The sequence below is a fragment of the Anomaloglossus baeobatrachus genome, chromosome 1, assembly GCF_048569485.1.
Source record: "Anomaloglossus baeobatrachus isolate aAnoBae1 chromosome 1, aAnoBae1.hap1, whole genome shotgun sequence".
Lineage (NCBI taxonomy): Eukaryota > Metazoa > Chordata > Amphibia > Anura > Aromobatidae > Anomaloglossus > Anomaloglossus baeobatrachus.
In genome coordinates this window covers 79,825,234-79,848,495 of record NC_134353.1, presented here as the reverse complement: position 1 = coordinate 79,848,495, position 23,262 = coordinate 79,825,234, and the positions used below count along the sequence as shown (strand labels likewise).

Genomic DNA, 23,262 nt, shown 5'->3' with positions numbered 1-23,262 from the left:
TTTCAGATCAATACATCTCTCTTTATTGCAGAATGCTCGTAAAAAAATGTCTACTGAATAAGTAACAGTTTGCATTAAATTTAGACATTTACAGACTTTTAGTTGTCTATTACTCTGCATGAGTCGCATTCTCCTAAAACGCAGACTGGAGTGGTATTAGAAGACAATCTTCACTTTAGATTCTATAGGAAACATCTCCAAACTTTCTCAATGGGTTGCCATGCAGTTCACTAGTCTAGGTATGAATAAATAAGGACTCAGTTCTTAAAATGTTTCCTGCTGATACTATACAAATGAGAAAACGAAAGAGGCTCTCTACATAAATTTAATCTATAGCAACTGGAATGAGTGAATCACCTTATCAGGCATCAGTATAAATCCCATTTTTGCTTTTTCACATCCTCTATGTGCTATCAATGCTACTGACATGGCCGGGTGACGTCTAATATTACAAGAACTGGAAATATTTTAAGATGTCGCCATGTCTGGCCAATGTATACAATGACAGTTCAGAGAAATATTCACGGTCAAGAAACTTCCTTTACTTACGGCCATAAACTTTGATCACCTTTGCTGTGTCGGGAGGATATAAGTGCTACATAGTCACACGATCGTTAGAAGACGCTAAACATATTTAATCGATGGCTGAAGATCTTCAAGTTACAACTTTCACTCAGTATATCACAAAAGTGAGTACACCCATGACATTTTTTTAAATATTTTATTATATTTTTTCATGGGACAACACTGAAGATCTGACCCTCCCATACAATGTAAAATAGTCAGTGTGCAGCTTGTACAACACTGTAAACTTGGTGTCCTCTAAATAACTCGACACACAGCCATTAATGTCTAAACCGCTGGCAACAAAAGTGAGTGCACTCTAAGTGGAATTATGGCCAATTAGCTATTTTCCCTCCCTGGTGTCATGCAACTCAGTTTTGCAAGGTCTCAGTTGTTAATGGGGAGCAGGGGTGTTACATTTGGTGTTATCGCTCACACACGCTCTCATATTGGTCACAGGACGTTCAACATGGCTCCTCATGGCAAAGAATTCTCTGAGGATCTGAAAAAAGAATTGTTGCCCTACATAAAGATGGTTGAGGCCATAAGAAGATTGCCAACACCCTGAACCTGAGCTGCAGCACAGTGGCCAAGACCATACAGTGGTTTAACAAGACAAGTTGTACTCACAACAGGCCTTGCCATGGTTGACCAAAGAAGTTGAGTGCACGTGCTCAGCGTCATATCCAGAGGTTGTCTTTTCAACATAGAGGTATGAGGGCTGCTAGCATTGCTGCAGAGGTGACAGGGGTCCAGGGGTTAGTCTGTCAGTGCTCAGGCTATACACTGTATCACATTGGTCTGCATGGCTGTCATCCTAGAAGGAAGCCTCTAAAGATGATGACCAAGAAAGCCCATAAACCGGTTGCTGAAGACAAGTAGACTAAAGGCCGCTTTACACGCTGCGATATCGTTACCGATATCGCTAGCGTGCGTACCCACCCCCATCGGTTGTGCGACACAGGCACATTGCTACCCGTGCCGCACAACCTCGCTTACCCCCGTCAAACGGACTTACCTGCCCTGCGACGTCGCTCTTGCCGGCGAACCGCCTCCTTTCTCAGGGGGCGGTTCGTGCGGCGTCACAGCGACGTCACATGGCAGGCGTCCAATAGAAGCGGAGGGGCGGAGATGAGCGGGGACGTAACATCCCACCCACCTCCTTCCTTCCGCATTGCCGGTGGAGGCAGGTAAGGAGATGTTCGTCGTTCCTGCGGTGTCACACACAGCGATGTGTGATGCCGCAGGAGCGACGAACAACATGGTACCGACAGCAGCAACGATATTAAGGAAATGAGCAACGTGTCAACTAGCAACGATTTTTCACGTTTTTGTGCTCGATCGTCGCTAATTGGTGTCACACGCTGCGATGTCGGTAACGGCGCCGGATGTGCGTCACTAATGACGTGACCCCGACAATATATCGTTACCGATATCGCAGCGTGTAAAGCACCCTTTAGAATATGGATTACTGGAACAATGATCATGGGGTCTGATGAGAACAAGATAAATTAATTAGGTCAGATGGTGTCAAGTGTGTGTGCGGCAAACCAGGTAAGGAGTACAAAGACAAGTGTGTCTTGCCTAAAGTCAAGCATGGTGGTGGGAGTGTCATGGTTTCGGGCTGCATGAGTGCTGCTGGCTGTGGGGAGCTACAGTTCATTGAGGGACTCATAAATGGCAACATGTACTGTGACATGTTGGAATACAAAGGAAGGGATCATGCTCTGCTTCAGTATAACGACCGCACACACATCTCCAAGAAGATGACTGAGGATAAAGGTGCTGGACTGGCCAAGAATCTCCAGACCTAAAACCTATTGAGCATCTGTAGGGCATCAAATGAAAGGTGGAGGAGCGCAAGGTCTCTAACAACCACCAGCTCCGCGATGTCGTCATGGAGAAGTGGAAGAGGATCCAGTGGCTCCTAGGAAGGTCTAGTGAACTCCAAGCCCAAAAGAGTTAAAGCAGTGCTTGATAATAATGGTATCTAAACAAAATATTGACATTTTAGGCACAATTTAGCCAATTTCACTTAGAGGTGATCTCACTTTTGTGCCAGTGGTATTGACATTGATGGCTGTGTGATGAGTTATTTAGAGGGCACACCAAATATATCAAAGTACCATATCTTTGTTGTCCATGAAAACACAAAAGAAAATATTGACAAAAACGTGGGGGTTGTACTCCCTTTTGTGATAATGTGTATAATATATACAGTACAAATCTGAATATGTGAATCACAATACTAGACTTGGAGTGATGTCCTCTAACCTTCAACTCAACAAATGGCTGAAATATCCTTCGGCTGGTGGTTGTTCAACTTGTTGAGTGGCTTCCATTGTAGGGCGCGGGTAGCTGGTATTATTATTAACCTTCATATACATTAGATTATCAGCAAATTCCACTATTGCCATTATTGAGGGAAGGCCAGAGTTTACAGAGGGGTTTATTCCTTTGATGGTGGTTGTCCTGGTAGGTAAATGTTCCTTGCCGGTACATTATTGTATTGGAAAATGAAGCATTTTGTAAAACAGCTAAAAGCGAGCTAAGACTTTGTATGTATTTTGAGAGTTCCTTCGCTGTAAAGAAGATTTTATATCCTGAGGGAACCACAATAAAGCATCAGATCCTTCAATGCTTCATTGTAGTCTCTTCAAAGAGGCAACTTTATTAAAGATATAGCCGTTACATAAAGTGTCATGGTTTTATCGTCACCGTGGATAGATGAAAAAGAGAAATACTACTGGATATCCATAAAAAAAAAAGGAAGAAAAAAAAAGCCGTTCTTCATCTGACATTACAATTACCAGCCATTCTGTATACAGTGCCGACGCGTCTGGCCTTTGTGCAGGTAATACAAACAGCTCAATATCTTCCAGTTAATTGTAGACACCTCCACAACCTCATTATCACAAGTGACATTTATTAACATATCCAGGCGAATGTTCGGTATGGAGACTTACGACAGAGATGTGGCATTTTCGCAGAGATTTTACATTGTGCAATTATTCAGTTATGGCCGTACGGTTTCCCAGTCAATTACTAACTATCGTACCAGTCCAGGAACAGTAATGAAAATGAACACATCACTAGGAAGAAGAGGATCCATACCCGGAAGCCGGCATTATTCTTGATGGCCTGAAATCACACATAAAACAGTAAAAATGGAATATGGAAGAAGATCTAAAACAGCAGACAAATATCACCCATAGACAAAGCGTACATCCAGAGAAGTCCTTAAAATATTCGAATGCATCTCAGTAAGTTCAGGCCTAACCTAGAATTAGACACCAAAGGTTAATGCAGATTTTTAGCCTCATTAATTTTCAAGGGGAAAACTTGAATTACTGTTGTCCTGTACTCTCTCCCTGCCAATGTCAGATGCAAAAGTAGATATAGCTAAGATGAGCATTTTACCAAAAGGAGAGTTAGAAATGGTCTGTGAAACTGTGTCGGGAACTTGTCAGTTTCTTAAGTCCTGTAATTACAGCAGACTCAGCACTTATTAAAGCAATGTGTAAGATAGTACTAACATGGAAGAGGGGAGGAAAATCAAGTGTAACCTCAGATAGCAGCCTAGTAGAAACCGTGACCATGACTAGGCTATATACATAACAGGGGAATCATATGCAGCTCAAGTAGCACCATGTGGAGAAAGATTTCACAAATGCTTTGTGTAAGAGGATCTGAAAGCATTGTGAGGATTATATTTGTACATTATACTGGCTGTTCCTCTTTATCCTGCTCCCAACTTGAAGCAGAAACCTTGTCTGGAACCTTTGAGCTACCTGCATTCACACCATTTATTCAAATAACTACCCCAAGTGCTCTAAAAGCTTAAAGGGAACCTGCCACCATATTTGTCCCCCATAGGCTGCGGCCACCACCGGTGAGCTCTTGCTGTATATACAAAATTCCAGAATACTGTATATAAGAGCCCAGGCTGCACTGTATAATTTAAGAAACATCATTTATAATACTCACCTGCGGGCGGTCCAGTGGGCGTCGCAGATCTCGATCTGGCACCTCCTGTCTTCCTTCCATCTCCGTCCTTCTTCCCAACTCCGTGTGAATGACATGTTCTACATCATCTACACAGAGTCCTCCATTCTGCTCCTGCGCACTTCTCTCTGCCCTGCTGAGGGCAGAGTAAAGTACTGTAATGACCAGAAGTGGGGAAAGGTCAAAGACAGCCTGCGCATGCGCACTACAATACTTTGCTCTGCCCTGAGCAGGGTAGAGATAATTGCGCGTGCGTCACGGAGCAGGGAAGAAGAATGGTGATGGAAGGAAGAGAAGAGGAGCTGGAATGAGACCAGCGACACACATTGGACTGGACCACCCCCCAGGTGAGAATAATAAAGGTGTTTTTTATGTAATACAGAGTGACCTGGGCTTTTATATACAGTATTCTAGAATACTGTATACAGTGCCTACAGGTAGTATTCAACCCCCTGCAGATTTAGCAGGTTTACACATTCGGAATTAACTTGGCATTGTGACATTTGGACTGTAGATCAGCCTGGAAGTGTGAAATGCACTGCAGCAAAAAAGAATGTTATTTCTTTTTTTTAAATTGTGAAAAGTTTATTCAGAGGGTCATTTATTATTCAACCCCTCAAACCACCAGAATTCTGTTTGGTTCCCCTAAAGTATTAAGAAGTATTTCAGGCACAAAGAACAATGAGCTTCACATGTTTGGATTAATTATCTTTTTTTCCAGCCTTTTCTGACTAATTAAGACCCTCCCCAAACTTGTGAACAGCACTCATACTTGGTCAACATGGGAAAGACAAAGGAGCATTCCAAGGCCATCAGAGACAAGATCGTGGAGGGTCACAAGGCTGGCAAGGGGTACAAAACCCTTTCCAAGGAGTTGGGCCTACCTGTCTCCACTGTTGGGAGCATCATCCGGAAGTGGAAGGCTTATGGAACTACTGTTAGCCTTCCACGGCCTGGACAGCCTTTGAAAGTTTCCACCCGTGCCGAGGCCAGGCTTCTCCGAAGAGTCAAGGCTAACCCAAGGACAACAAGGAAGGAGCTCCGGGAAGATCTCATGGCAGTGGGGACATTGGTTTCAGTCAATACCATAAGTAACATACTCCACCGCAATGGTCTCCGTTCCAGACGAGCCCGTAAGGTACCTTTACTTTCAAAGCGTCATGTCAAGGCTCGTCTACAGTTTGCTCATGATCACTTGGAGGACTCTGAGACAGACTGGTTCAAGGTTCTCTGGTCTGATGAGACCAAGATCGAGATCTTTGGTGCCAACCACACACGTGACGTTTGGATACTGGATGGTACTGCATACGACCGCAAGAATACCATCCCTACAGTCAAGCATGGTGGTGGCAGCATCATGCTGTGGGGCTGTTTCTCAGCCAAGGGGCCTGGCCATCTGGTCCGCATCCATGGGAAGATGGATAGCACGGCCTACCTGGAGATTTTGGCCAAGAACCTCCACTCCTCCATTAAGGATCTTAAGATGGGTCGTCATTTCATCTTCCAACAAGACAACGACCCAAAGCACACAGCCAAGAAAACCAAGGCCTGGTTCAAGAGGGAAAAAATCAAGGTGTTGCAGTGGCCTAGTCAGTCTCCTGACCTTAACCCAATTGAAAACTTGTGGAAGGAGCTCAAGCTTAAAGTCCACATGAGACACCCAAAGAACCTAGATAACTTGGAGAAGATCTGCATGGAGGAGTGGGCCAAGATAACTCCAGAGACCTGTGCCGGCCTGATCAGGTCTTATAAAAGACGATTATTAGCTGTAATTGCAAACAAGGGTTATTCCACAAAATATTAAACCTAGGGGTTGAATAATAATTGACCCACACTTTTATGTTGAAAATGTATTAAAATTTAACTGAGCAACATAACTTGTTGGTTTGTAAGGTTTATGCATCTGTTAATAAATCATGCTCTTGTTTGAAGTTTGCAGGCTCTAACTTATTTGCATCTTATCAAACCTGCTAAATCTGCAGGGGGTTGAATACTACTTGTAGGCACTGTATAAGGGCTGTCTGGTGGTGGTGACAGGTTCCCTTTAATAATTATATGAATATATTAAATTTCAATTTTGACAATAACCATCGATAATGAAATGGTACTAGTTCCAATATGCTCGTTCACATTTATCTTGCCTTGTAAATGCAGCTTAGAGGGGTTGTCCAGTACTAGGACAACCCCTTCTGATTCCACTTGTTTCCCCAATTAAAATAAAAATACCCTGTACTCACCTTCCGTTCCAGTGCTGTCAGCATTCGTGGTTCGGGGCTCAAGTGACATTGTGAAGTCACACGAGCTCTGCGTCCAACCACGGCAGAGCCTTAGGACCAAATGAGTTAAACAGGAAGTGACTGCCACTCACTTCCTGTTGACTACTTATTTGGTCCAAAAGGCGTGGCGAGAGAAGGCGGCAGTGATTGGATGCGAGGCTCCCATTACGTCACAATGTCACATAAGCCCCAAACCACAATTACCGACAGCGCTGGAATGGCGCCAGAATGTTTGGCGAGTACAGGGTCCTTTATTTTTACTGGGGGGAAACAAGTGGAATCAGAAGGGCTTGTCCTAGTATTGGACAACCCCATTAAGCTTGAATATTTAGAAGTGTTTTTCAAGTTTGAAAGTTATTCCCCATAGACAGCATAAGGGATTGCTGGGGAATCCGACCACCCTGGCCCTTGGAGATCCCAAGAATTGAGGCTCTGTAGAGCTCTGGCTGAATGGTGCAGTGGCTGATCATGTGGACTACTAAATTATTCATTCCTATTGAGACCGCTCAGCTGATCTTTGGTGCTCCCATTAGTATAAATGGAGCACCCGTGTGCATGGTCGACCTCTGCTCTTATTCCCCAGCGGTCAGAAACTTAACTTCTATTCTACGTATAGGGGAGAACTTTCAAACTTGAGAATACCTCTAATGATATACGTAAAAAAATAAAAATAAAAAATACAGAGGTTGATTTTCCATTCTAGAATACTCCATTGTTTTTCTGTCTCGTTTCGTAGAATCAGGTGGTCGGTATGGCTTGGTCTCTCCTATCTTGAGCATTTAGAGGCTGGCGGTGAGGTGCACAGCCATGACAGTGACGGAGCTGGTTGCTCACACTTGAGATCTGAAGCATACTGCTGTATATTCACAGCTCTGACGGCTGCAGACAGCTGTCATCTTTACAGTCGGCTCATCCATCAAATCCGCACCCTCCGTTCACTGCTCTTCTATTAATTCAGCAGATGCTTTCAGGAAAAGTGTGATTCAAATCCCACAAATTAATTGCAGAGAATTTATTTCAGTCCCCCAAGAGCGTGATACTTTTAACTCAATTTAAACCTCTGCAGGGGGTGGTACGTGTCGCCTCTCCAGGAAATTCTGCTGAAAAGAGCAGAGTGTGACCTTAGGGAGAACTCGGAAACCATGAGTAATGACTAAACTGCCATTACACAGACTGGCAGATCTACAAGATGGGAGTAAAAGGAGACGGGAGGAGGTCTCCAGTGGGGAAATGTCAGTGCGGATCAGACGATACTGACACAAACGGCAGACAAAGTCCTTATGCTATAGATACATTACATGAAGGCCTGCTGAGTATTAGCACAGCGAACACAGTCGGGTGATCTTGCATTGCCGTATGACAAAGCATGACTTTTTTTTTTGCCAAGCACTTGACATTCGTGTCCACAGGTATAATCACCGAGGCAGTACTGCACCTCTACAAGGTAGAACCCGGATAGAGCTCACAATCACTTGTGCAGTACATTCAAGGTGATTACAAGGATAGGGTTAAATCTAGTGGCAGAGTGTCACCTGAATGGGGTGAAGGTTAGGCACATGCACCTACGCTTCACTCATCGGTTTCGGGATTGCAGAAGATAGAGCTCGGCTATTTCCAATCGCTCTCAGTTTTCTGGTAGTCACTGTGATAAGACCCCCAATGACTAGAAAGTGATCTGCTTTTTCGGTGTAGTGGATGGGTCCCTAGGAATTCATCCTGACTGCTAGGAAACCCAATTTCCTGATATTCATGTGGATGTAGCTTTGCCACCTAGAAGCTACCTATACATTGTACAGAGAGAAGAGACTGCTCACACTGCTGTCCATCTTGTCAGATCTAATACTGCAGATAGCACTGGTGGTGAGGTAAGAAGAGGCTGCTCATACTGCTGTACACCATGTATCTTAACTAATAGTGGAGATATCACAGGAGCTGATGTAAGAATAGGCTGCCCACCTGACTATCTGATCTAATACTGATATATATCAGCGATACAGAGGTAAAAGGTTGCACACACTGCTGTACAAAATGTCTATTTAATCTAAATACTGGAAATATCACAAGTGCTAATATAAGAGGATGCCCACCTGACTATCTGATTAAATACTGGAGATACCAGGGGTGCTGAGGTAAGAAGAGGCTGCTCACACTGCTGGCCATCCACTCTATAAGATCTAATACTGAAGATACCAGGGATGCTGAGGTAAGAGGAGGCCATTCACACTAGTATCTGCCATGCCCATCTGATCCAATATTGGAGAAGGCACTGTGGTTAGGTAAGAAGAGGCTGCTCACACTGCTGTCCATTATGTCTATCTGAATGACACTATGTGGTATAGGAATTTCCAGGACAATAAAAGTGGAACTTTCCACCACACATGCCCACAGTCTGCTGTCTAAACATTCTAGTATAGGTTTTTGTCAGTGTAACGAGCATTTTTTACGGATTACCGACTGTAATCAAAATTTTTGATGTTCAGATAAAAAGAGGCTGCTAATACCTGCTGTACACTATGTCTATCTTCTATACTACTAGAGATATCACAAGAGCTGATTTAAGGAGAGGATGCCCACACTGCAGTCCACCCTGTGAGATCTAATACTGGAGATTGCACTGGTGGTGAGGTAAGAAGAGGCAGTCTACACTGCTGTACTCCTTGTCTATCTGATATAATACTAACTATACCAGTGATGCTGAGGTAAAAGGCTGCACACACTTATGTACACCATGTCTATCTTCTCTAATGCTAGAGATATCACAGGAGCTGATGTAAGAAGAGGCTACCCACACTGCTGAATTATTAGGCAAATGAGTATTTTGATCACATGATACTTTTTATACATGTTGTCCTACTCCAAGCTGTATAGGCTTGAGAGCCAACTACCAATTAAGTAAATCAGGTGATGTGTATCTCTGTAATGAGGAGGGGTGTGGTGTAATGACATCAACACCCTATATAAGGTGTGCTTAATTATTAGGCAACGTCCTTTCCTTTGGCAAAATGGGTCAGAAGAGAGATTTGACGGGCTCTGAAAAGTCCAAAATTGTGAGATGTCTTGCAGAGGGATGCAGCAGTCTTGAAATTGTCAAACTTTTTAAGAGTAATCACTGAGCAATCAAGCGTTTTATGGCAAATAGCCAACAGGGTTGCAAGAAGCGTGTTGGGCAAAAAAAGGTGCAAAATAACTGCCCATGAATTGAGGAAAATCAAGCGTGAAGCTGCACGGATGTTATTTGCCACCAGTTTGGCCATATTTCAGAGCGGCAACATTACTGGGGTATCAAAAAGCACAAGGTGCTCAGGGACATGGCCAAGGTAAGGAAGGCTGAAAAACGACCACCTTTGAACAAGAAACATAAGATAAAATGTCAAGACTGGACCAAGAAATATCTTAAGACTGATTTTTCAAAGGTTGTATGGACTGATGAAATGAGAGTGACTCTTGATGGGCCAGATGGATTGGCCAGAGGCTGATCAGTAAAGGGCAGAGAGCTCCACTCCGACTCAGACGCCAGCAAGGTGGAGGTGGGGTACTGGTATGGGCTGGTATCATCAAAGATGAACTTGTGGGACCTTTTTGGGTTGAGGATGGAGTGAAGCTCAACTACCAGACCTACTGCCAGTTTCTGGAAGACAACTTCTTTAAGCAGTGGTACAGGAAGAAGTCGGTATCGTTCAAGAAAAACATGATATTCATGCAGGACAATGCTCCATCACATGCATCCAACTACTCCACAGCGTGGCTAGCCAGTAAAGGTCTAAAAGATGAAAAAACAATGACATGGCCCCCTTGTTCACCTGATCTGAACCCCATAGAGAACCTGTGGTCCCTCATAAAATGTAAGATCTACAGGGAGGGAAAACAGTACACCTCTTGGAACAGTCTCTGGGAGGCTGTGGTGGCTGCTGCACGCAATGCTGATCGTAAACAGATCAAGCAACTGACAGAATCTATGGATGGTAGGCTGTTAAGTGTCACCATAAAGAAAAGTGGCTATATTGGTCATTAATTTTTGGGGGTTTTGTTTTTGCGTGTCAGAAATGTTTATTTCTAAATTTTGTGCAGTTATATTGGTTTACCTGGTGAAAATAAACAAGTGATATGGGAATATATTTGTTTTTTTATTAAGTTGCCTAAAACTTCTGCACAGTAATAGTTACCTGCGCAAACAGATATCCTCCTAAGATAGCCAAATCTAAAAAAAAAAACCACTTCAACTTCCAAAAATATTAAACTTTGATATTTATGAATCTTTTGGATTGATTGAGAACATAGTTGTTGATCAATAATAAAAAAAATCCTCTAAAATATATCTTGCCTAATAATTCTGCACACGGTGTATATGATCTAATCTTGAGATACTAAGGATGCTGAGGTAAGAAGAAGAGGCCATTCACACTAGTACCTACCATGTCAATCTGATCGAATACTGGAGATAGCACTGGTGGTGAGGTAAGAAGGGGCTGCTCACACTGCTGTCCACCATGTCTATCTGAACGACCGTATGTGGTATAGGAATTTCCAGGTCAAATAAGTGGAGCTTCCCACCACACATGCCCACAGTCACCTGTCTGAACATTCTAGTATAGGATTTTGTCAGTGTAATGGGAATTTTCTACGGATCACTTCCTGAGACGAAATGATTGTAATAATAATTTAGAATATGTATAATGACATTTCCTTCAGTTATTCTTTTTTTTCCCCCACAGAACCCCTGCAAAGGATCTGATGTGAACGTCTATCTTCAAAGGTGTCAGAGCTGTTTTAACTTTAGAGGCCTACACAATATTAATATTCATGTTCTGGTTGATGGGTGTAAATATATTTTATTTGTTGTTACATGACGATAGGAAAAAAAAAGGTAAATTAAAAACACAAGAAGCCCGTCCTATGTCAACAGTCTATGGAGAATTGTCAAGACCATTGCTTATAATGGCGGTGTTTATGTAGGTGCCAGTGATCGGTATAGTATGTTGTGTAACGTGTAGAATAACTTATGTTCTTGGAAGCGTGCGTCCTCCACGCAGACACACAGTGAACATTTGTTTGTACATAATGCAGTTCTGAGAAAGAAGCTTGGTTCACGATGGATTGCTGAGAAATGTGTGAATAGAGGATTAATGGTTTGGTCCTCGCAGTGTGGAAAGCAGGAGCTGCCGTGTGACAAGTGGGAGATGGCAACACATAAAACACACATGTCACCGTCTCCTCCCCGCCACTTCCAGACACAAACATAATTACAGCTCTGATGACTTTTGGCCGAGAACATTACCTCTCGTATGTCTTCGTTTCCTTCCTTGATATTTTCCGTGGCGCCCACCACAAGCTGATGGATATTGTCAATCTCTGTTTCCTGCCAGATGAGAGGAAGGGAAGTAACTATTAACCCACAAGATGTCCACAGAGACAGAAGTCCAATATTACCACTACTAGAATAACCAAATCACCTTCCACAAGCCGTAAACATGACGAGTACATGACATCCCAACTGCTTATTCCTTTATCTCGTATTTCATACATTCCTTATTAGATTCTCTGCCTGAATACAGCAGCTATGGTGGTGGGATCAGAGGAAGACGTGGTGCAAGGACAGCTCGTCAGTGCCAACGGGACACAAGATGGTCACTATAGGATCTGCTGATAAGCCAGAATAGAAGGCTGCAGTTGCTAAAGAGAAGATTCCCAGCAACAAGCATAAGCGCTCTGGATCTCCGCTGTACTGAAGGGAACTCAGCTGTGGTAGTCATCGGATATTTCTAAATCTAATAATACTTAAGATTTATTAGTCAAGAGAAATTACTCAATCAATCCGTCATTCAGGTTCAATCCATCCACGCACCCATCCTTCCACCCATCCTTCCTACAATCCTTCTTCCACCCAACCATCCGTCCTACAATCCTTCCTTCCACCCAACCATCCGTCCTACAATCCTTCCTTCCACCCAACCATCCGTCCTACAATCCTTCCTTCCACCCAACCATCCGTCCTACAATCCTTCGTTCCACCCAACCATCCGTCCTACAATCCTTCCTTCCACCCAACCATCCGTCCTACAATCCTTCCTTCCACCCAACCATCCGTCCTACAATCCTTCCTTCCACCCAACCATCCGTCCTACAATCCTTCCTTCCACCCAACCGTCCGTCCTACAATCCTTCCTTCCACCCAACCGTCCGTCCTACAATCCTTCCTTCCACCCAACCGTCCGTCCTACAATCCTTCCTTCCACCCAACCGTCCGTCCTACAATCCTTCCTTCCACCCAACCGTCCGTCCTACAATCCTTCCTTCCACCCAACCGTCCGTCCTACAATCCTTCCTTCCACCCAACCGTCCGTCCTACAATCCTTCCTTCCACCCAACCTTCCGTCCTACAATCCTTCCTTCCACCCAACCATCCGTCCTACAATCCTTCCTTCCACCCAACCATCCGTCCTACAATCCTTCCTTCCACCCAACCATCCGTCCTACAATCCTTCCTTCCACCCAACCATCTGTCCTACAATCCTTCCTTCCACCCAACCATCCGTCCTACAATCCTTCCTTCTACTCCACCTATCCTTCCTACAATCTTACCTTCACTCCACCCATGCATCCTACAATCCTTTCTTCCACTCCACCCATCCTACAATCGTTAATTTCACCCAACAATCCTTTATACAATCCTTCCTTCCACCTACCCATTTTTCCTACAATCCTTCCTTCCACTCCACTCATCCATCCTACAATCCTTCCTTCCACTCCACCCATCCTACAATCCTTCCACTCCACCCATCAACCCATCATTTCTACAATCCTTCCTTCCACTTCACCCATCCTTTCTTACACCCATCATGCATTCCTTACACCCACCCACCCTTCATCCATTATTACTTTCATCTTTCCTTCCACTCATTCTTCCTACCAACCACCATCACTCAGCCATTAATCTATCAATCATTTAATCCATCAATTAAACAATCCATCCAAACATCATCCTCAATCATCTTTCTTATAAAAGGTACCATCATTTTCTCCAGAGAAAACAGATGGAGTCCAGCGAGCAGGTGGAGATTAATTAAAACTATCTTCATTTTAAACTGTGATAAAAATGGCACACAAGGAGTATGGGGGCTGCTGATAAGTCTTTGGCTTTACCCAGAAAGAAACGAGATAGGATGATGAAACTTTACATTTATTCCACATACTCTCCACTGATGGCAACACACTTCTTACATCAGTATTCCAAGTTATGTAAGCCTAGCAAAAAGAAGGATTTCGGTTGTGCCTCAAACTAGGCATCAAAAAGGGTGTGAAATTTGGTACCCTTGAGGTGTTTCTTCAGGTTTGGAAACAAATGATAGTCATAGGGAACTAGAGCTGGTGAATAAGGTGGGTGGTCAACCAGCTGGAAGCCCAGCTCTGCCAGTTTTGCTGTGGTCACTTGTGCAGTGTGAGCGGAGTCGTTGTCTTGCAGGAACAAGATTCCTTTGGACAGCTTGCCGCGCCTTTTGGTCTTCAGAGCTGCCTTCAATTGGTCCAAAAGTTCAATGTAATACCTTACATTGATGGTGGAACCCTTTTGAAGGTAGTCCACTAGCAGCACGCCCTCCTTATCCCAGAACACAGACGCCATCACCTTAGTGGCCGATTTTTGCACCCTGAACTTCTTTGGACGAGGAGAACCACTATGCCTCTACTCTTTTGACTGCTCCTTGTTTTCAGGGTCATACAAATAAATCCAGGTCTCACCCATAGTGATCAGTCAATCCAGGAGGATCTTATCAGTCCAGAAACGCTGACAAATGGACCAGGAAGTTTTCACTCACATGCTTCTCTGATCTGTTGTCAAACATTTGGGGACCTACTTTGCAGATTGCTTCCTCATTTCCAAATGTTCATGGATAATAACACAAAACACATTCACGGGAAATCCCCATGATGTCTGCTATTGCTTTAGCTGAAATTCGTCTATTCTCCAGTATGAGGATGTGCACAGCATCGACGATCTCCGGAACAACCACCACTCTCGGTTGTCCAGGACGTTCCTTATCATTGGGGCTGATGTGGCCCGTTTTAGATTTGGCAACCCAGTTTTTAAATGTGGAATATGAAGGGCATTGATCCCCTAAAGTCTGTGACATATCACCATGAATATCCTTCGCTGATTTTATTTGCAGAAACAAGACTTATCACTCCTCTGCTCTTAGTTGCTGTGAATATCGCATTAGACTCTGCCATTTTGTTTTCCCGCGTGCGTAGAACACTGTTGCCATAAGCTCCCACTTAGCAAGAATCCTACTCCACATTGATGAGGGGCAATACCCCGAAACAGCTGTCTGTGGATGGATACCTGGCCTTGGTATTTCCCTTGTCATATCTTTAAACTTGTCATGAGTTGGATATCGACTAAAAGGGCCACTTAATATGGTGGTTATGGTGGTCTCCTAAAAAGAGCCACTCCTTGGCTAGGTCCTTCCCAGAGGGATATCTGGCTATTTTTCTGTGTCGAGACTCCTAACAAAGGCTCCACAGACCTTTTTGATTTTCATACTTCCCAGGGGGCAATGCACCTAGGATTTCACTGTGTTGAGCGCCTTTGCTGGCTGCCGGCAGTGTTTTGTTTGACTGGTCTCCCCGAGATCAGTGATTGTTTTGTCTTGCTAGATTAGCGATGGGAGACATCTATGAGACCCCCCCATTACTAATCTGTGAGTGAAAGTAAATAAACTCAAACACTGAAAAAAATCCTTTATTTGAAATAAAAGACAAAAAAGCTCACCCTCTTTCATCACTTTATTAACCCCCCCAAAACACCCCTGCAGGTCCGACGTAATCCACACAAGGTCCCACGATGATCCCAGCTCTGCTACATTTGAATTCACACCGAGCGGTCCTAAAACAGGACTAGACCAGATGGCAAACCGATGTAATGACTGGCACAGGATGGAGACATCAGTGCATCTGCTGGAGAGAAATCAGAGCCTGGTTGCTGCATTCAAAATAAATTGGAAAGATTGAATTCAAATTGTCATGTTACAGTAATAAAGAGGAGAATGAATCAGAGCAACAATAAGCTTTAGGCGTTTCCATAATTGGCTCCCAAGTCCCACAGAAGGTGGGCAGCCTGGAGTAGGGTAACCCAAGGACTTATTTTCTAAATTATTTGTGTCATTTGAAGGGGAAATGCTCTATAATAAATTAAAGCTACAGTGTCTGAGTGTTCTGCCATAAAGACACAGGATGCCTCATTTCTGAAGGGATGATGTGCCTGGAGAAGCCCGGCCGCTCTGGATAATGCGGCAGCTTCATTAGCTGCAGTGCTGAACATTACTTTCCACGCTCAATCTGCCTGTGCCACACTTACCAGCAATGAGGGATTAATTTAGAACTAGTACAGATAAGACGCGCGTCTAGCATTAAAAGGCTCATAACTAGGCACCTCCAGCTGAGGGAGGAAGCGGCTTCATACTGTAATTAGCAGAACAGCAATAGGCCAGATGGCCAATTTCACTCGACTCTAGTTTTAACTATTATTTTCTCATCGAGCTGCCGTACACTGAGATCTATAACAGAGAGCAGTAGGATGAGGGTTTCCAGGCCGCGCCAATGACAACCAACGTTAAGCTGTTAAATTAATGTTGCTTTTATTCCAATTACAGGTCTACGCGTTTCGGAAGGCACCCCTTCCTTCTTCAGGACCAGATGGCAAGAAAACATCAAACATCAGTGATTTGATGTTTTCTTGCCATCTGGTCCTGAAGAAGGAAGGGGTGCCTTCCGAAACGCGTAGACCTGTAATTGGAATAAAAGCAACATTAATCTAACAGCTTAACGTTGGTTGTCATTGGCGCGGCCTGGAAACCCTCATCCTACTGCTCTCTGTTATCTGCCAAACTGAGGGACCGCTGCCGTGACTTTGGATTTATCTATCTACATATATGCTGGTATAGGAGTTGTGACTGTCACAACCCCTATAGGTGAGTAGTACCTTACCTATTTTTTTCCCCCAATGCTACTTGGGTAAGACCCTATTGCGCTTCTTTTCTCCACAGTTTAATTGTCTTGTACACTGAGATCTATGATACGGGAGGCTCCGACTAGTGATATTTTTTTTCAATCTGACTAAAATGGTAATGACAGAACTAATGGTGGTGAAGGAAATGCCCATGCTGAGCTTTTTCCAAGTTGCCCTTGTGTTAAAGGGAATCTGTCACCAGCTTTTTGCTCCCCCATCTGAGAGCGGCATAATGTAGAGATAGAGCCCCTGATTCCAGCGGTGTCACTTACTGAGCTGTTTGCTGTCATTTTGATAAAATCAATGTTTTCTCTGCTGCAGTTATACAGAGCTCATGAATATGCTGGACTACCTGCAGCACGCCAAGTAGTCCTGTAATGATAATCTACTGCTGATTACACAGTGATTTTATAAAAACTGCACTAAGCAGCTCAATAAGTGACACATCGCTGGAATCAGGGTCTCTGTCTCTACATTATGCTGCTCTCAGATTAGGTGGAAAAAACCTGGTGACAGATTCCCTTTAAAGGTGGTGGAGTTAGTTTATATATGAAAAATCCAGGGATAGGTTTCTATTAAAGAGGACCGATCACCTCTTGGAAGATGTCAAAAAAAGAAGACCAAAAATAATAAAAACTCTTAAAAATATAGTAATGTGAAAAAGTTTTAGGCAGGTGTAGAAAAAATGCTGCAAAGTAAGAATGATTTAAAAAATAGGAGTGTCAATAGTTTATTTTATCAATTAACAAAATTAATACAAAAGAGAAATCTAAATCCCATCAATATCTGGTGCGACCGCCCTATGACTTCACAACAGCATCAATTCTTCTAGGTCACTCGTACAGAGTTGCCCTGATGCAGAATAAATGTGGAGCTTCTCTGATGGGATTGGATGATGGATAAGTACTGTGTTTCCCTGAAAATAAGACAGGGTCTTATATTATTTCTTCTCCCCCAAAAAATGCACTAGGGCTTATTCTGGGGGGGAAACACGATTGGGGGTAAGTTTACTTCCCTTCCCAGAAGAATGATATTTACCAGACCCTGGACATCTGTGCCACTCCCAGATCCTCCTGTGATCTTCGGCGGGCGCTCACAGCAAGTATGAGAGTGTCGGCCTGCTTCTGGCTGACACTCACATACATCAGATCACACACACACACACACACACACACACACACACACACACACACACACACACACACACACACACACACACACACACACACACACACACACACACACACACACACCCCTCATCCGGCGATACAGATTGCTTCCGGCCGGCAGGGGATCCTGGGACGCAGTGCAGTGGAGTGCGAGGACCTGCAGTGGAATGTATTGAGGTATTCACTGCAGGTCCTCGCACTCCACTGCACTGCGTCCCAGGATCCCCTGCCGGCCAGAAGCATTCGGTATCGCTGGATGTGGTGAGTGTGTATGTGATCAGATGTGTGTGGGAGTGCAATCTGATGTGTGTGGGTGTGCATTCCACCACAGGTCCTCCCATTCAGCGTCTGGTACGATTGCGGTGTCTTCGGTCGTCTTTCTTTTGCGGATGTCTGCTTTCTATAATGAAGTGTCCTTCAGTATTTCGTATCTTTTTTAGCTGCATGGACACTTCATTATTGTACCACAACTAGGGCTTATTTTCAAGGTAGGGCTTATATTTAAGCCTTACTCTGAAAATTCCTGCTATTGCTTATTTTCAGAGAAATCACGGTATCTGCCTTTATTTCATCATTGAGAACACCATTAATCCTGACCAAATTCACAACCACATTTGCTGAAATGCATCCCCAGACTTACAAGGACCCTCCACCGAGCTTCATTGCTGCCTGCAGACACTCATTGTGCCGCTCTTCAGTCAAACTATCTTTTGTTACAGCTAAATATTGTACATTTTGACTCTTCAGTTCAGATCACTTGCTGACATTTTTTTGCACCCCAATTCCTGTTTTGAGCATAGTTAAGTCTCTTGGCCTTGTTTCAATGTGGAAGGTAAGGCTTTTGGCTGCAATTCTTCCATGAAGATTATTTCTGGAAGGACCTCTCCAAACAGCAATGGGGTCCCCTGGTTGCTGCCAGGTCTGTGCTGATGGCACTGCTGGACATCATCTGATTTTGAAGGAAAGTAAGCATGAGGTGTCTTTCATCTGCTGCACTAAGCTTCCTTGGGTGACCACTGCATCTGCAGTCCTCAAACTTGCCCATTTTTTGGTGCCTTCAATCTTGAGACATACCCCATCCATGATGTGATATCACCAGGAAACCATGTTAATTGTTCCAATTTAATTCTGCATCAGGGCAGACACCAAACAAAGTCAAAGTCAATGTCATTTAAAAAAAAAATCCCCAAACAACTATCTTTAACGTGAAGAAGAACAATGAGTCCTGGAAGTTATGATTCGGCCCCCAGAGAGCCCTGATCTCATCATCATCCAGTCTGTCTGAGATTAATATCAAAGATGGAAGGATTTGCACAAGTCTCATACACAGGAGATCTGTGGTTACTTCTCTAAGATGTTTGGCACAATCTCTCTGTCAAGTTCCTTTAAATCCTGTGGGCAAGTACAAGTAACCCAGAAGAATTGGTGCAACTTTAAAAAAAATAAAGGGTAGTCACACCAAATATAATTAAGACTTTTTGTTTTGTTCATATACTTTGTATTTTGTTGTTAAAAATAAAACTATTTACACTTCTATTTTTACAAATTATCTCTTCAGGGAAGAAGTAGACAAAGTTTAGTGCCACCTATTGGAGGTAGCAATCCTAAAAGTCAAAAGTGATCCTTTATGGAGCCTTGTCATATGACCTAGGATTTATGCCAGATCAGAACCTCAATTTGCAGACACGGTGCTTCGGGATGGTTGTCCCTCATCAGTGCAAACTATGAGGCCTGATCTAGCTGTACGAGAGACAATCACCCCGAAACACCGTGTCTGCAAATTGAGGGTCTGTTGTGGCATAAATCCTAAAGGCCCCATCACACGCAGCGATGTCGCTAGCGAGCGTACCCGCCCCCGTGGTTAGTGCGTCACGGGCAAATCGCTGCCCGTGGCGCACAATATTGTTCGGAACCGTCACACAGACTTGCCTGCCTAGTGACGTCGCTGTGGCCGGCGAACCGCCTCCTTTCTAAGGGAGCGGTTCGTGCGGCATCACAGCGGCGTCACTAAGAGGCCGCCCAATAGCAGAGGAGAGGCGGAAATGAGCGGCCGTAACATCCCTCCCACCTCCTTCCTTCCTCATTGCCGGCGGCCGCAGGTAAACTGTAGTTCGTCGTTCCCGAGGTGTCACACATAGCGATATGTGCTGCCTCGGGAACGACGGACCACCTGCGTCCTGCAACAATCAACGATTTTTTTAAAATGAACGACCTGTCAATGATGGACGATTAGGTGAGTATTTTCCATCGTTAACGGTGGCTCCTTGGTGTCACCCGCAACGACGTCGCTAATGATGCCGGATGTGCGTCACGGAATCCGTGACCACGGCAATATATCGTTAGATACGTTGTTGCGTGTGACGGGGCCTTTAGTCATATGTCAAGGCTCGTTAAAGGGTCACTTTTGACTTTTAGGATTGTTATCTCCAATAAGTGGCACTAGAGATCATCTACTTACTCACTGAAAAGAGAATTTGCATATTTTCCAGAGGAGCATTGCAACTTAAAGTCTCATCACTGGCATGCTGGAATGGTGTGTTAGTCTACACAAGGAGAATAGCTTCCCCTTTAGACCACTTCTATTTTTGAAAGAATTCTTACTTTTCAGCATTTGTGCCATGCATGCCTAAAACTTTTGAGCAGTATTATAGTGCCATTTATTCCATGTACTATATACAATTAGAAAAACTAAAAATCCTGTCTAATTTAATAGATGGAAGTTGGCTGCAGTCTCTGAGACACCCCTATATTGGGGGAGAATGGGTCTGTGCAGCAAGGAAACACAGGGGAGATCTGTGCTGCTGTCTTCATGCTGCATGTAGTTATGAGATGGAAGATGGATTCCCGAGTATTAAGGAGTGCCAGGAGGAGGCAAGAAACAGCAACTGAGGTAAATAGGGCTACAACCTTCTCAGTGTGTTATCCCGGATATCCCATTTTTGCAGAGGAACATTAACCCATTTAAAGAAGCTACTTTATCTGGGCTCCATAGTAGAGAGGGACATCACACGTCTCTATGGTTCCTATAGAGCACTTATAAAAAGTGTTCCTGGATTGATCAACCAGGGACGTATAAAATTTCCTATTTTACCTGCTGAAGAACCTTCTCTGTGAATATTTCTTGAAGTCTGGAGATTTCAACCACCTTCCCTTCTATTTGCCTGAAAAACACAATAAAAAAAGCTCAAAATAGAAGCACAACCCAAATACAAAAAAGTCAACATCCATTTGTCTATATATAAAGATCGTAAGTTTGTAACCAGTTATTGCCAAAAAACCTTACGAGAACATTTCCCTCAGGTCATTAAACACCATGGTATTCCTTATAGAGTAAAATCTAAGAGACAGTCACAGACAAAGGAGGCAGCGGATGAGTGTGCCTATAAAATCTGTGACAACATGGTCGCAAATTAAGTTATTAAGTTAATTAAGCCCGGTCGGCTTCACCTATCAGCTGATGCAATTAGGAGACTTCATCACTGATTACCGGCAGCTCCTGCAGCGATCGGACGGGATCAGACTCGCTCCAGGAGCTGCCGGTAATCAGCACGAGAGTTTTTTTTTTTTTTGCACTGATGCATCATCTGATTGGCTTTTATACAATCAGCTGCTGTGTCATGTGATTCACATCCTTGATCCTGACATCATCTGATCGCTTTGCCTTCCAGCAAACCGATCAGATGATATTGGATCCGGATTGGACAGCGCGGGACGCTTGACCCAGGATTACTGCGGAGGGGAGTTCTTTATTTCAATAAAGATGGAGTCACTAATTGTGTTGTGTTTTAAAATATTTTTCTGTGTTTTTTTTTATCTTTACTAGAAATTCATGGTGGCCATGTCTAATATTGGCGTGACACCATAAATTTCGGGCTTAGGGCCAGCTGATAATATACAGCTAACCCTAACCCCATTATTACCCAGCAAGCCACCCGTCACCAGGGCAGCTGGAAGAGTTGGATACAGCGCCAGAAGATGGCGCTTCTATGAAAGCGCCATTTTCTGGGGTGGCTGCGGACTGCAATTCGCAGCGGGGGTGCCCCGAAAGCATGGGCACCCTGCACTGCGGATTCCAATCCACAGCTGCCTAGTTGTACCGGGCTGGACTCAAAAATTGGGCGAAGCCTACGTCATTTTTTTTTTTAAATTATTTCATGAAATAATTAAAAAAAAAAAAGGGCTTCCCTATATTTTTGGTTCCCAGCCGGGTACAAATAGGCAGCTGGGGGTTGGGGGCAGCCCGTACCTGCCTGCTGTACCTGGCTAGCATACAAAAATATGGCGAAGCCCATGTCATTTTTTGGGGGGCAAAAAACTCCTGCATACAGTCCTGGATGGAGGATGCTGAGCCTTGTAGTTCTGCAGCTGCTGTCTGCTCTCCTGCATACACTATTGGATGGAGTATGCTGAGCCTTGTAGTTCTGCTCCCCCTGCCTCTACCTCCAGCATACAGTCCTGGATGGAGCATGCTGAGCCTTGTAGTTCTGTAGCTGTCTGCTCTCCTGCATACACTAGTGGAGAAGGAAGAACATATTGAAAAAGGAAATGACAGACTTTTTTTTTTTTCTTCTTATTCTTCAACAATCTTTAATGGCATTGTTCACTGATAAAAAAACGAATAAAACGCAGTGAGCAAAAACGCAGCAAAAAACACCAAATCGCGGTAAAAACGCACCCGCGTTTTTTTTGCCACGCGTGCGTTTTTGTGCGTTTTTTCCCGCAACAACGCACAAAAACGCAGCGTAATAAACCGCAGTGTGTGAACCTAGCCTAAATGAAGCCATTTGTAGGGGACTGGGAGCCGCTTACTGGGCTAAAAGATAAAATGAAGAAAAACTGGTTAACTAAATAAAAGAAAGAAAAAAAAAAGAAAAACGTATATTATAAATTATATTTTCACTATTTGGTGACTTAACAGGTCTTTTTTGCCTGTTAGTGGTATGGAACTATTGGTTTTCACCTATTTTGTAGCATGTGTGTGCCTTTTTTTTTAGCAGTCCTTTAACGTTTGTATGAATCCCAGTGTGCATGCATTGGGAGTACTGGCTGTACCAGCATGGCGATTGTGGTTGCTACTGCACATGTGCGAGCGGGAAAGACAAACAGGAAGTCAGGAATGCATGCACGTGTATGTAATCACACTGCAATATGCAGACGCTGGGATTCATAACATGAAAAGAACAATCAGGAGTCTATTAAGACTTGCAGGTGTGTGTTAATTGTTTATATACTGTTACAGTGCTAATGT

General features: G+C 43.8%; 1 protein-coding gene across 1 annotated transcript in view; it reads right to left on the bottom strand.

The window, feature by feature from the left end:
- Positions 1 to 23,262, bottom strand: part of STX18 (syntaxin 18) — a 270,669-nt gene continuing 247,407 nt past the window's right edge. The window contains exons 9-11 of the mRNA XM_075332660.1: positions 21,106 to 21,175; positions 12,121 to 12,201; positions 1 to 3,705 (exon numbers count right to left, since the gene is read on the bottom strand). Coding sequence (XP_075188775.1) covers positions 3,610 to 3,705; positions 12,121 to 12,201; positions 21,106 to 21,175 — 247 coding nt within the window. The 3' untranslated portion in view covers positions 1 to 3,609. The remainder of the gene's footprint in view (positions 3,706 to 12,120; positions 12,202 to 21,105; positions 21,176 to 23,262) is intronic.